Source organism: Cydia splendana, chromosome 15 (assembly GCF_910591565.1).
Source record: "Cydia splendana chromosome 15, ilCydSple1.2, whole genome shotgun sequence".
In the NCBI taxonomy this organism is placed as follows: Eukaryota; Metazoa; Arthropoda; class Insecta; order Lepidoptera; family Tortricidae; genus Cydia; species Cydia splendana.
In genome coordinates this window covers 19,213,655-19,228,811 of record NC_085974.1, presented here as the reverse complement: position 1 = coordinate 19,228,811, position 15,157 = coordinate 19,213,655, and the positions used below count along the sequence as shown (strand labels likewise).

The window sequence follows — 15,157 nt, the reverse complement described above, 5'->3', positions numbered from 1 at the left end:
AATTAATAGACTGTTCATATATCTTTGTTGTTGTCAACATGTCCCCAGGCAAATGAAAGATGTCAGCATATTTAGTGCATATAGACTCTATCGTCCGGCGTTCCTCAGAATGCAAGTGATCCAATTTCAGTTGCGATAACAACACATCAGCTCGACTTGAAGTTGAGTCGCATTTATTAAATGTACAAGCTGTATAATTATTTAATGATTCTAATTTAGGTTTAAAAATTGGAATGCTCACATCGTTTTCGCTAGTATTAAGTATTCTAATTGGTATGATGTTTTCCCTTGGCGATACTATCGTACTGCCTAAAAATATATTTTCCTGAATTTCCTGCGGAAAAATAACACTATCTTCGGTTAAATTTTCGTATTTAATATAATGTATAGATTCGCTACGTGCTGGTATTTTCAAGAAATCCTCACTTACAGAAGGTGTATGTATCATACTGAGTTGGTATGAAATTAAGTCATTTTTCAAAATCAAAATCGAATTTTCTAAGTCAAAAGTCACAGTTTTGAATTTATAAAAGAAATCTTGTCCCAGAATTCCATCAGATTTACAAGGTAAAGAATCGAAGATATAAAATTTATGATTGAGTTGAAACCCATTTGGAGCCTCTAATGTAATGTAAACATATCCCTCAGAATATATTTTACCACCTATTCCATTTATAACAATCCGATCCGTATATACGGGTGTATTTCTCGGAAGTGCACGTGTACAAATTGCTGACAACGATGCACCGGTATCTAAGAGATGGGAACACTTGTTATTGCCTATATATAAGAAGGTATAATTGGCTTTATTTAAATCAACCGTTAAAATGTATCCTTTAGTCTCGAAAAAACTTATGTCGGCTGGATGTATTGTTGTCTGTGGGTGGCACTACGGGTGCCTCTCCCTGTTGAGCCATGTGAATATTATTGTTATGATAATATCCCCTACCACGGGCAGCTCGCCCGCGAGTCGATTGTGTGTAAGTGCCTCGAAATTGGGTACCGCGATAATTTTGGTTGCCGCGGTAATTATTGTACGTCTTATTATAATGCGCAAAAGGTTTATAATTGTAATGTTGGTTACCCCTGAAACCTCTATTCGAGTAACTTGCACGCCCTCGAGCCGGTTGTCGATATGACTTACCTCGCATGTGCATCACCGACGAGTTTGAAGTCGATGGTTGGGGTTGGGACGTTTCTTCGTCCTCTGCTGCTCGAATAGCGTCCTTAAGTTCTGTGTAATTGCGTGCTGATATGATAGTGCTCAAACGCCTATTCCTTAGCCCGTCTGCAAATTTTTTGATAGCCATATTTTCATTAAGTGGTCCTGTCACGGTCGCCATGAGGTGACGAGAGGAGTAGAGGGGTTATTAAATTAAACACATGCGCTCTATCTAATGGTCCGTTTACTACTGAATAACCACATAGTGGTGGATTTTAGGAAGTTAGCTTAAGGTTTTTGTACTTAAATTGCGTCCAATATATTTATTAGTATGTGCACTTTCAAGCACTTGGAACCAAGTTATAATACTATTTCCATAAGACTATATAGTAATGTGAAAATCTTAGAGACCAACATATAATAAAGACTGTAATGTTCTATTAACTGTTAATGTCGAATGTCACCCAAAATCTCTACTTAAATTACTTAGTAACAAAACTAAACTTGAAGAAATTGTGTCTCAATCATTGTAACTCATTTACCATACGAAAGATTTACTTAAATTAAAGTTATAATCATAGTTTTCTGAAGTAAAATCGTATCCAGTTTAGTTTGCTTCGATATGGCAAGAGGGTAAAGTAAAGAGTGACTATTTTTATTTGGTCCTTACTTTTAAAAGAGGTCATATTAACAAATGTCTCAAATTAAGTACTTAGGTACTAAAAGAAAAGGTATTTTATTCTATACATCCTTATTATCACAGTAGACATATGATACCTTGTGTATATTAGTGGGAATAGTCTTAACATGTAATGGTAAATTGTCATAGAGGAGTAAATGGTTACAGGTGTGTCCCAAATATTATGGGATTACCCAGATATCAGATCACCCATTCTCTTCAGATATTTGTGTTTTGCCCCTTAATGACCAAATGGTTTGCTGTTTTAGAGAATACCAACCTATTTTTTAGTTATAGTTATTAGGTACTTACAGAAGTACCTTAAATATTATTAGTAAATCAAGTTATAATACTATCAAAAGTATTAATTTATAAGAACATAATTGGAAGTACAGTCAATAGGGTCTAAATCCAAGAAAGTCTTCTAGCTACATTTAATGTTTAGTTCTCCTTTGATAGATTTTACAAAGATTTTATAACTAAGATTTTTATGAAGAATTTTCTTACATTTCAAACTCTGGGGTGGTACAATATTACTTAATTAACGTATTATCTGATGTTATATTAGCCTCTAAACATCTTCTAGTAATTATCTCGGACTAAATGTGAATATAATGACAAGATTAAACGAACTTACCTGAAGTGAAGTTCTATCTTGATTATATGAAGTATTTAGTCCGAGATAAGGGGGCTCCCACCCTCCTCACCCTCAGGTAACCATGGGTTACGTCATACTGTACGAATACTATAAACGAAGTGAATGACAGTTGCCGGCAAAGTTGCCAGTTGTTTTTTCTTTTTAGTGGCTCTGAAAAACGCGTTGGACAACGAGAAGGCGAGCTTCTTCTAGTAATTATCTCGGACTAAATACTTCATATAATCAAGATAGAACTTCACTTCAGGTAAGTTCGTTTAATCTTGTCATTATATGAGCGTGTCACATATTTTTGCGGCTTTCGAAGAGTAAAATAATTATCACAGGTGACTGTACAAAGTTAATTTTAAACGTTGAAAGTCTAACACTTTATTAAATTCACAGTATCACAAATCGTCTTTGAAACCAAATCGCATCTGACACAAACCGACGGTCAGAATACTTCATAATTAAGCTGCAGGTCAACTGGACCACTCTGACCTTGACCACTAGGTAATATTGTAATAAACAAAAGCGTTTAATTACCCAATCGTATTACCGTCTCCAGAGAGGCTCATATTTCCATTTTTGCTTATGAATAAAATATACAATATCGTTAGCAGACATTTCTGCTGAAAATTTTGTAAATTGTGTCACTTGAGATCAAAAGCCTGTCTTCGAGGTGTCAGTGAGAAAATATAATAATGCTTACGAACTTGTTACAGAAAATTATGCTTTTTTGTGATGTATTTTTTATTCAAACAATATAACAAAATGTTCTTTTTACTTGCAATGTTAGTATTAATTTTGGCGCGTTTATTATCATCCGCTACTATTGTTTTTTTTTGCCGATATCATAGAAAGCGGCCAAGTGCGAGTCGGACTCCCCCATGAAGGGTTCCGTAGCAGCAAGTTACATAATAAAATTGCGGTTTACGATTCATGACGTATTAAAAAAAAAACTACTTAACTAGATCTCGCTAAAACCAATTTTCGGTGGAAGTTTGCATTGGTAATGTACATCATATATTTTTTTTTATTTTTACATTCTGTTATTTTAGAAGTTACAGGGGGAGGGGGACACACATTTTACCACTTGGGAAGTGTCTCTCGCGCAAACTATTCAGTTTAGAAAAAAATTATATTAGAAACCTTAATATCATTTTTAAAGATCTATCCATAGATACCCCACACGTATGGGTTTGATGAAAAAAAAAATGAGTTTCGGTTCGGGGAACGATGTATGGGGAACCCCCAAAATTTATTGTTTTTTTTCTATTTTTGTGTGAAAATCTTAATGCGGTTCACAGAATACATCTACATACCAAGTTTCAACAGTATAGTTCTTATAGTTTCGGAAAAAAGTGGCTGTGACATACACGGACAGACAGACAGACAGACATGACGAATCCATAAGGGTTCCGTTATTTGCCATTTGGCTACGGAACCCTAAAAACGAGTTCAAAAAACCAATAGGCAAACGAGCAGACGAATCACCTGATGGTAAGCGATTACCGTCGCCCATGGCCACCCGCAACACCGTGCGTTGCTGACTGTACCTAAGATAACCAAAGACAGTTTCTATGATAGCTATAAACTTCCCAAACCAGCCCATAAATCCACCTAAATGATCCCGAATCGGGTCGATTGATATACTTCACTCGCAGATAAGCAGCGGTCCTCACAGTAATCGACCATTCGAATTCCATAATCAAACGGCTGCTAATAAGCGTAATCGAGAACTGTGAACTATTGACATAGTATAACGGAAAACAGTAACCTATCTTAGACCTCGGACTGGTAAGTGCTAATACGACCGGTGGCAGAGCGAGCGACAATAGTTATTTGTTTTACAAGGGGGCAAAGTTGTTGTTTAACCGCTCGTGCTAATATTGATACCCGAGCAAGCGAAAGATCCCAAAGTTGAACCACGAGCGTAGCGAGTGGTTCGAAAATGGAATCTTGAGCGTTGCGAAGGTTTCAAAGCACGAGGGTTAAACAAAATTTGCCTCCGAGTGAAACACAACATTTTTCACCACACCAACCCGAAGAATGTTTTTAAATATGTATCATCCAAAATCATCATTTAAAAGTCAATTCTACCAGCAAACATAAGAAAACAACTCAAAATTTGCATTTGATTACTTTGCCTCACATGTGAATAAAATGCAACTTTGCTATCAGTTTTTGAAGTGCAAAGTAAGCCTTTCCGAGCTGGTGTGGTAAAAAGCTCTTTATTTCTAAGAAATGTGAAAGTGCCCTGCTATCTGTCCTTCCAACCCGGAGCAGAAAGTAGGATTTTTTTTATTCGAATTAGTCCGATTTCGTTCTTTATAATCTTTTTCGTTTTTTTTTTTTCGTTTTGTGACGAGCTGAGCTTCATCAGTCTAACATATTTTACTCGTGTAAAACGTTATTTTGGTATTGCATTGATAAAAAATAAAACGTTTTTTTGCGTGATTTCTGTATAACACAAAGTTTTACTATGAATTTAGCGCAAATAAACATTCGAAAGTAGATATAGATGCGCACATATTTATGTATAGTTGAATTATCGAGAAGATGGAATTGCATTTGTAGTGGTTGTATGCTGATAGTAGAAGAAAATAGAAAATTCAAATATAGAATGCCTGTAAATAAACAATACTACTACATATGCAATTCCACGCTCTCGATGATTCAACTATAGTAATAGTGTGTAATTACTTAATATAACGCAATTGTTTTTTGTATGGAAAGCGAAACACCTTAGCAACGTGTCCAAACTCAAGCACCTCCCGTAGGCAGATACTCAATGCAGATGGACTACTTTATATCTTGCACTAGTCTGCAACTTTCGAAGAGAAAGCTCGAGAACCGAGAACATTAGAGAGCTCTCGAAGCTAATTGATACTTAGTTACCGCGAGGATTGGGAATGGATTGAATGAAGTTCCCTTTGCTCTTTAAAATCTTGTTTTCTGCTGAACATGAGGTAGCTAATGAAAGATAAGATGAGTGGGTTGAATTGACATAGAGAGTTGATTTTAATAATAAGATAAAAGTATGTATGTTATGTATGTATAACTCTTTATTGTACAAAACACAAAACACAAATTTATGGCAAAGTGAACTTATCCCTTTAAGGGATTTCTCCCAGTTAACCTTTGAGTAGATGAGAATTGATGAAGAACGGTAGACAAATACAGTCTAGTGGACAAGAGGATAGTTCAGGGAAAAACCGGGTACTTTAGCCTATGGACGCCTGCAACGGCTGCAACTCCAGAGGTGTCACGTGCGCGTTGTCGACCATTTAGAAAGCTATACACTTCTTTCACAAACATTCTCTACATAACTTTTATATTGGATTCGTTTATTGTTGTACAGGTCATTAAAATCGAATACGATTTGATGTAATTGTTATTAGTATTTCATGCTAATATGTCACATTGACAAGATTCAAAGCGACTCGGATTTGCAATTTGCTGACTGTACCTACATAACAGTGACGTAACTGTCGTTCACAGCACTCTCCTTTGACCTGTGACATCATTCAATAATAAGAGAGACCAGTCAATAATAAACACTATCAATGCTAGTAAAAATGCGTTTATTTTTTTGTTGTTGACATCATCACGCGCAACAAATTAACGTCGCAGTCCCATCGCTTGACATATTTTAAATCCAGTTTTAACATTTAGGTAATAAAACTATTTAGAACTCAAAATAATGATACAGTAAGTTTAATATAAATAACACTCATACTCAAACCGTTTCCACTGGTAGTTTAGGTACTAATCGGAAATAGTTACCTATGCAAAATATTACAATTCACAAATGTCTGCCATTAAAATAAACCCTTTGTCCTACATGACAATCTACTCCTTTCACCGCTCACGCCGCTTTTAGGTAAGTCATACTGCCCGATTCGAACTTTAAAATACGTCAATCAATAGATCTAGAAACGATATGGATTAGATGTGCCAGTGTCAAAAGTGACGTTTTTGTTTGAAGAAACACTGACATATCTAATCCATATCGTATCGTATTAATTGACGTATCTTAAAGTTCAAATCGAGCCGCTAGTCTAATCATATCATTCATATCATATCCCAGTAGAAAACACGACACACACACACAGATTTATAGCTGTATTCTGGTAAAAAAACATTGCATATTGTAGGCAGAATCTAAACTACCTACTAATTCTATTTGTTCCCTAGGTGAATGGGGACTGTCTGTAGATGTTTTTATTATTAAACTAGTCTTTGCTAATATTGTTACTATTAGTTAACCCCAGCTAGCGTTAGACATGTCTGTTAGCTCTACTCATTGTTTATTAGCCTAACTCACATCCAATTAAGTCTAGATCCGAACGTGTTCAGACTACCTAGATATGTCCCTAGGGTACGAACATGGTTTGGGTGTAAGGTTAGGATTGATTAAGGTTCAAAGGGATGTACTTATCTAACTTTGAATCTTTATTTTTAAGAGACTGAGTGATTGGGCAATAAATAATATATAAGAAATAATTACTGCATAAATTCTACAAAAAAATACAGATTAGTATAGGTACTCGTAAAATTGGTTTAGGCGGAGTATGTCACTATCTTAGGAGGTCACTTTCGAGTTAGGTCACGTTCTGAGGACGTCACATTCTGAGGAAGTCACATTCTGAGTTCGTCACTTTCTGAGGTCGTCACATTCTGAGTACGTGTCTGAGTGAGTGGTGTTTTCAGAAAGTGACGTACTCAGAATGTGACGACCTCAGAAAGTGACGAACTCAGAATGTGACTTCCTCAGAATGTGACGTCCTCAGAACGTGACCTAACTCGAAAGTGACCTCCTAAGAAAGTGACATACTCCGCCTAAACCGTAAAATTGTGTCATAATATATTCAGACATAGAAAAAGAAATAACATCGCCAGGCTTTGTTGTACCTTATTTTTTTTATTCATAGTTTCAAATCTATTAAAAACGTTGGTGACTTAGGGCCGGTACAGACGGACTGTAATCCGACTGCAACTAGTATGGGAACTGCACGCCGACGTTTCAGTTGGCGTGCAGTCGGCGTGCAGTTCCCATACAAATTGCAGTAGGGTTGCAGTCCGTCTGTATCGGCCCTTAGCGGTTTTTAAACCGAAGGTTGGGGTTTCCAATAATTTTCTTGGAACATGCACGAAGAAGAGTCGGACCAAGCTAACTCTGCATGGAATTTGCAAAAAGAAAGGGTGGCAATGTCATCATTAATTTAAAATTACTATGATAATATGAAGCTTAACAATGACACTCCCTCACTTTGTTCTGTTGAAGTTGATAGACGGACTGTTTTAGTGCTGAATGTGCTGATTTCTGAGGATAAAATAAAAATGCAGTTATACAAATCTCTATAATAGTTTATTATGTATAGATAGGTATACATAGAGGATACAGTACCGGTAGGTATATGAACGAACTAGCGAATGTACTACTGAAAGTAAATAGGTATAAAATTTACTATTACTATGTTTGATATTGCACTTATCGTCCCTTGCCTTTAAAATGCCTTATTTGAGCAAAATTAGTCTGATTGATTATGTTGATTTATAATGGTCAAAAACATTCAGAAAAAAATAAGTGCTGGTTATATTAGGTAGTTACTACAGATGTTACGATCAAGATTTGAATAAATTTAAAATCAAATCACTGTGACAAGTTACGAAGTCGCGCAAAATTTTAAAACTTTTAGACTATAGGTGAAACAATAAAATCTCATCAATTGGTTTCAATAATTTGCCAATCGATTAATTAGTGAGAGCTAAGTAAGTTTGTGAAGTTCCCAGAAGAGGTTTTACCCCCCCCCCCCCCCCCCCCGTAAACGGACATTATATTTTTCTGAATGCCTTCGATGCCTGTAGATGTGATCATGGTCTAATAAAACATGGTCTTCTATTCCCAGAGTGACACAGGCCTACGTCACAATAACATGGCCGCTATATATAGCGCTATCGCATATTATCATATAGCGCTGTCGCATGATGACGTAGGCTTGTGTCAGTTAGGTGACCTAGAAAAGACGGGAATAGAGTACCAGGCGAAGTATATTATTATACCATGGATGTGATAATGTTTCACTTAACAAAGACCATCTTACTTATTATTGAAACCAAGAGGGTAAATTTAGATTAATCATTTCATAAATCTCAAACCTTCTTTCGACGTTAATAATCATTATTCATTACATACTTTTTCATAATGAAGGGCACAAATAACTATGTCAGTAGGACTATGTTGAATAGTATTATTTGCGAAGGATATATTTTACAAGGATAAATATTGTAAGAAAATTGTCGTATAAAATGTATTTTTACATCTACCACTACTCGTACTGCCGGTAATCGTTGTTTATAATAATACCCTATTTTTACATCTATACAACCATCTATTACTTAAATAAATATATCATACCATTTCTGACTAGATTCGTGTCTGAAACAAAGTAACATAAATGTAAAAATGTTTAATAAAATCAGTCTTATGTGTTCAATAAATTGCAAACGTAACATGAGCTATTTTTTTATTAATCCAGATTTCTAATTCTTTGTTATTGCATGGTACAAAAACATGGTCTGATAATTCGTCAGTATCATAAAAGAATACTAATTTTACCGCATTATTGTGAATTTAATCTACCTTAGTTACTACGTTTACCTTTCTAATATTATAATTTATTTCATTAAATATATCTGTTTCTTTAATTTTTACATCTCTCTCGATCAAATTTAATTGTCTGACTAGACAGTTTACTGGATCTTAATATAAAACTACAAATCAGCGAAAACTATGGCACAAATAAACAAGATCCAACAAAACATGATCCTATTGAGATTTAAATGAACTAAAAAGACCTATCTAAAGAGATAAATTTGTTGTTAATATTGTTCACTTGAGTGCGAACGTGAAATTCATTGTACATCAAATTTGTAATCGCATGGAATTGAATCGTTATTTAGTTTAATTTATTTATGCAAAATAATGACAGAGTTAGGTATACAATAAATTAAACACACTGAAGAAAACTGTTTATTGACGCGCCACGCTCAATTCTCACTTAATAATTCTTCGTCTAGTTGGTAACTCTTTGTTTGTCAAAAGGTCTTTCTATTTCATTTATTAAACCTCGGTAACCTTTCTACAAAAACGAAACTCAACGAAAATGGGCTTCAGATTACAATACTGATTTGCTTTCTAACTTCTGTTCTATTTTGCTTCTTTCTTCTTCTAGGGTAAGTTAGTGTAGTTGGACAGTTCCTTTCCGCTCTTGTACATGGAGGTGATGATGGGGTCCAGGTTGTGGTATTCCTTGCCGGAACGTGGCCGGAGCGTTGTTGTAGGCTGCCGAGCCAACCTGCGTAAACATGTTATGATTAACCATAGGTATTTACAAATAATTTTTATGGAAACTTTTTGGAAGAATATCAGAATTTTTAAAAAGGGGGTTTTTGGGAAACTATATCGTCGAAGAAATATCACAAATCTTTCACGCTCATACTATCGTAACGAAATGCACTGTCCAGCACACCAAGTTGGCACCTACTTCATTTTTGTTCCGTACCCAATATAATTTATTTGATGTAATCCTACCTCAAGTTTGGGTTATCTGAAGAAGAATGCGACGAGGTAAGTGAAAGTGTTTCGATATAATCTGACATGTCAGACGTTCCACTCGATGTGCTGTGTGTGTCCATAACTCCTGAAAATAATAACAGGTATTAAAATGATATCGCCCAAGAATACCATCAACTGAAGGGGCTTGTATTGTATACAAAAAAAAGCTTACACATGTCTAATAAATTCTTACAAGAATATACACAATACTTGTATGGGAATAATAAACCTTATAAATAACGCACCTTTAAATTGTTTCGGAGGAAGCACCGGCACTTCTGCTTCTGCTGAAGAAGATTTAGCCGGCACGTTAGCTTTATGTATCTGCATTGTCATGTCTCTTAGTGGATCTGATGACTTTGACTTCCTGGGCAAAGATGAATGTATGCAGCCTGTAGCATTGCCTCTCATTCTCCTCTGCGCCATGTACTGATATCTAGAATACCCTGAGGTTAGTGGCATCTCAAATTCATTGATTTCAGGGCCATGTTTCATTGAGCAACTTGAGACTCCCGAATCATTTGAACTCGATGAGTCTCTGTTACCTCCGGACTTGCACGGAACGCTTGAAGATCTTTTAATTTGGGCATTGTCCATATGTTTGTTCCTCAAATGAGGCACGTCTTTAGAACTGCCCTCTGATGTTTTGTTTTCGGAATCAGACGATTTGCAACAGTCATGATCACAGCAGTCTCTCTCGTTGTCGCAAGGAGAGGATGTTCTCCTATTTTCAATTGCTAAGTTCCTTAAAGTTTCTAAAGAAGAGGATGTTGCGTGACTGCCGATACTACTATCGAATTCCTTCAGGTCTTCTAGTAGTCTCGCTGAGTCTACTGAGCTAGATCGTTTTTGTATTGCTTCCTTATTGTTATTACTCAATGTTGTATCAAAAGTCTGTGCCCTTATCGCACCACCGTTGAGCGTTGGTATACTCAAAGATTTTTCAATTTCAACTCTGTTAAATTTTTGCAGTGGATGTCTTAAGCTTTGAGACCAATTAGGATTTGGTGACATTGGGGTGTAACCTGGGTTTGGCCCTGTTGTTCGACATAAGTCTCGTTTGATATCTTTGGGAGGTTCCATAAGTAAATATTCGTCGCTTTTATTCTTTTTCATAATCTGGTGTTTTGCTGAGTGACCACATTTTGCACAATGTTTTATTTTAGGTGGAAGCGCGACTTCCGCAAAATCAACATTAGCACTTAACGCGTCTAATTCTTTTTGTGTAACACCAGCTTTCTTCAACAAATCTTTAGCATTTTCGTAATATTCTAATGATAAAGCGAATTCAAGATTTTCATAGTTGGCGTACGGGTCTACAAATTCTTCTCCTTTTGGCCCTAAGTTTTCATAGTTAATTAATGGAGCTTCATTACAATCATGCACGCTATCATCTTTTTCGGCTATTGAACTTTGTCTATTTGTTTTACGTGACACATCAACAGTAGCGTAAAGGGCCATTTCGTCCGATTTCTGACTGGTGAGAATTTCTGTATTAACTTTATCATAATTCTCACTTCTTTTACAATAAGGAAGACTTATTAAGTTATTTGCCCAGTTGGTGACTTTTTGACAAGGACATTCAACTGGCTGGATGTTTTCATCACATTCAACTATTACCGGTTTCTTTTTGGATCCGAATTTCAAAATGCATCCGCAATTTTTCTTTAGTACTAAATTTCCGGGCGCAGAATTCTTGGTGACTTGAAAAAGATCTTCGGCAAGAGCTTTCTTTATCCTTTTTGGTGTATCGTAATACTCATTTGTAGGTTCCACCTGTAACAAATGATAAGTAATGAGTATGACATTTTATAAAAATGATTTCAACTTCATTATTTGGATACTCTATACTTACCTCGACATGGGTAGCTTTAGGAACGTCATAGTTTTCATAAGGTCCCACTTTTGGATTATTAACAATGGCCGTTGTAGTTCTGTCACTCGCACAGGTGCACGCTGTGACTGGCAAAGGAGCTGGTGCTTTTATTTCTTCCAGCCTGGCAGGCTTAGGTGGCCTTTGTGGAGCCCACTCTTTGTTCTGACTTGCTTCTAGGCTCTTTCTTATTGCTCGCGGAGTCAAATATTCTGTACTATTTGAAGAGTTGTCAGAGCTGCTTTCTGGTACTGCTTCCATCGTCCAAGCTGGATTGAATTGAGTTCCAGGTGTAAGTGCAACAGTTGAAGATCGAGTCATTGTGCCTAGCTTAGTCACACAATTGCTGCATCTTTCCAAGGTAACATGATCAGCTCCGCTCCAGGGAGGCCTTGTATTTTCTTCGCATCCTTTGCAGTCGTGGTCATCGAATCCTCGCCTTTCGTCCGATGGCCAAAAGGGTGAGACTCCCCCGCAGTCCTCTCCGAAGAAATTTTCTTCATACAGACCCGTGTCTGGTATTGATTGGTCTGCGTTTATATCTGACAGTCGGGTGTCGGGACGATTCCTGTCAGCGCCTGAGAAAATAAATTTTGTCGTTAATGTTGTTTTAGGAGCATCTCGTATTACTTCTCTATTTTACGATCTTTCACAATTATTATTCGCTGAGTCATGACAAATGGAATTATGCAAATAGTTGTCCAAAATCAGAATTTTTATTTTTTGTCGTTTTCATTGCCGTAAAGTTTTCCCTAGTTTTTGGATTTCCTAGCATTTAGAAGAAAATATTTTCTTACCTCCACTTTTCCTAGACGCTGGTCCTCTCGGGTTCCCATGGGCTGCAGCATCAAAGCCGTCGGTGATGTCCTGAGCTTGGTCCGTGATGAGCACGTGCAGCCCTTCGCCCTTGCCGCAATGAGAACCGCCTTCGAAGCAGAACCGCCCCTCTACCACTCCGTAGCGTCTGGGAAGAGAAAATTAAGTTAACTTAGTACTTGCGGTCTAAACATCCTTATAAAATCCGACTGGCGTGGAGTGGGTGAAAATATGGGCGAAGGGTGCTCTCCGCTATTAGAGGCCAAGATTATTTTTAGTACGCTGAGCCAGAGTAGCTTTTAGAACCTAACTCTTAAATATATCTAATATTTATTTTCATTAAAATAGAATAAAATACATGACGACAAAGTACGTTCGCTTTTAGCGCAAATAAATCACTAACATCTTCGATAAAATTAACAACACCTGAAAAACCATAAACAGCACATAGTCGACCTAGGACCTAACCCTTTTATAATTATTTATATTTTCCTCAGCTGTCCGATTAGATCGGATTTTCCTCCACGTGTGATGAGCTTAATTGGCACGTTGCAATTAGGACCGGAAGTAGGTAAGTGGTTGAAAGATTTCTTATTGGAAATAAAACATTTAACCCATTTAACCCAAAACCAGGGACCAACCTTGGAATGAGCGATAATACTCTGGACATTTGTCATACACCTTAATTACACTGTTAAAAATTATGTAATTTTACATGCAAAAAAATTACATAATCCTGTAAAATTCCCGAAAAATCTGGGAAATTTACGGAAAAAAATTACATGACATTTTACGTAATTCTCGTAAAAATTTACGGTTTTTGTATTTGCAAATATCTATCAAGGTTTCTAGAGCTCCAATGATGTTAACTCTGATATGAATTAAAAGCCGTAAAGGAAACTGTAATTTCTAGACAAATATTTATTTTATTTACAAAAACAACACAATTTACTATTATCTACTTTTTTTTACATATTTTTCAGATGGTTAATGCGTGACGTATCGCAAATTCGATTAAGCAGACGTAGTTTCTTTTCTTTTTCGATCTAGGTTAACCCGTTTCATAATTATATCCATTTCGTTCGCCAGATTTCCTCGACACCAGCTGACGGGATTTCCCATTATTTTGTTGCTTTCTCTGCGTGCAACATGCGTAATTGACATGTTGTGATTGGGGCTGGTTGTGGTAAATAACGGTACAAAGATTTTTTGCTTTGAAAAATGTGGTGCAGTGTTTTTTTTGTTGATTATAATATGACATGCTAAAGGGACATTTATAATTTATACTAGGAACTTATTAGACTATATGTGTATTTTTTTAGTTATTCTTAATTATTATCCAATCAGGTATCTCTACAGTATTTTTTTTTGAATAATAATAATTTCATCAATAAATCGCTCTGATAAATTAGAGTAAGATTATATTTGTAGGTATATAGCGATTTAATATTTTTACTTTGACTATGGAAAATGCAGCTTGGTATATTTTATATTATGTTATGGTCAAATTCGCAGTGACTATACCGTTAGATGAGGGCAGCCGAGCGTACGTCGGTCGTTGTGGCGATCCTAAGGGGAGGCATTAGTCCAGCATTAAATGCTGCTAATAATGTCACATGCCATATAAGAATCACTTTTCCATCTTTAGAATTATTAAAACTTGTAGGGCAAAAATTCGGTCCCACTATCAATCTAAATATAAGGTTTGTTTGAATGTTAAATTATAGTCAACCATTAATGCAAAATACAAAATAAATGATAAGCATATAACATAACAGGCATTATCTAGCACACTCTAAAAAAAATTTGGTTGGCCCTATCAATATCTTGATGGTCGTAATCAACTAACTGCAGTTACCTGTTGAGTGAAACAATAACTTATATTTAGCAGAGTTGCACTTCAGAAACGTTGAAATTTAAGGTAATAACAATGACATTATATCGCTGTAGACCCGTTTGTGTAATTAAATATGTGTACAAAAGGGGAGAGTTTAAAGTGTTATAAATAACTTATAATTAAGTGAAGTGTTGATTCAGATTACAAGGCATTAATGTCTTTCATATTTGAATTGCATCAATAGTCCAGCTAAATTACAGCTAAGGTTTGTTTTCATATTCAGCTTTTCGATTAAATCATACTAACTGCACGCATTTTTGTGAATACTAACAACTGTTTTACGAGTAAGCAGTGAGGAATGGAATCAAGTTTACTGACAACTAAAAGCGTCCCGTGAATATACGAGAACAATAAAAGATCCTTGCGACTATAAAGTCGTCCACCGTACAGTATTCACACGGAGAATCGTGGCGGGGATATACATTTTACCGTACTACGGGAAACGTAAAAATGATCGACTATTAATAGTCAA

The 15,157-nt window shown here is 36.0% G+C and overlaps 1 protein-coding gene across 1 annotated transcript in view; it reads right to left on the bottom strand.

Annotated features, from left to right (window-relative positions):
- Window positions 1-9,485: 9,485 nt before the first annotated feature.
- The window catches only part of LOC134797819 (uncharacterized), a 644,098-nt gene continuing 638,426 nt past the window's right edge, over window positions 9,486-15,157 (bottom strand). Inside the window, exons 6-10 of the mRNA XM_063770189.1 lie at window positions 12,746-12,936; window positions 11,955-12,601; window positions 10,345-11,875; window positions 10,076-10,184; window positions 9,486-9,839 (exon numbers count right to left, since the gene is read on the bottom strand). Of these exons, the coding sequence (XP_063626259.1) occupies window positions 9,713-9,839; window positions 10,076-10,184; window positions 10,345-11,875; window positions 11,955-12,601; window positions 12,746-12,936 (2,605 nt within the window). The 3' untranslated portion in view covers window positions 9,486-9,712. The remainder of the gene's footprint in view (window positions 9,840-10,075; window positions 10,185-10,344; window positions 11,876-11,954; window positions 12,602-12,745; window positions 12,937-15,157) is intronic.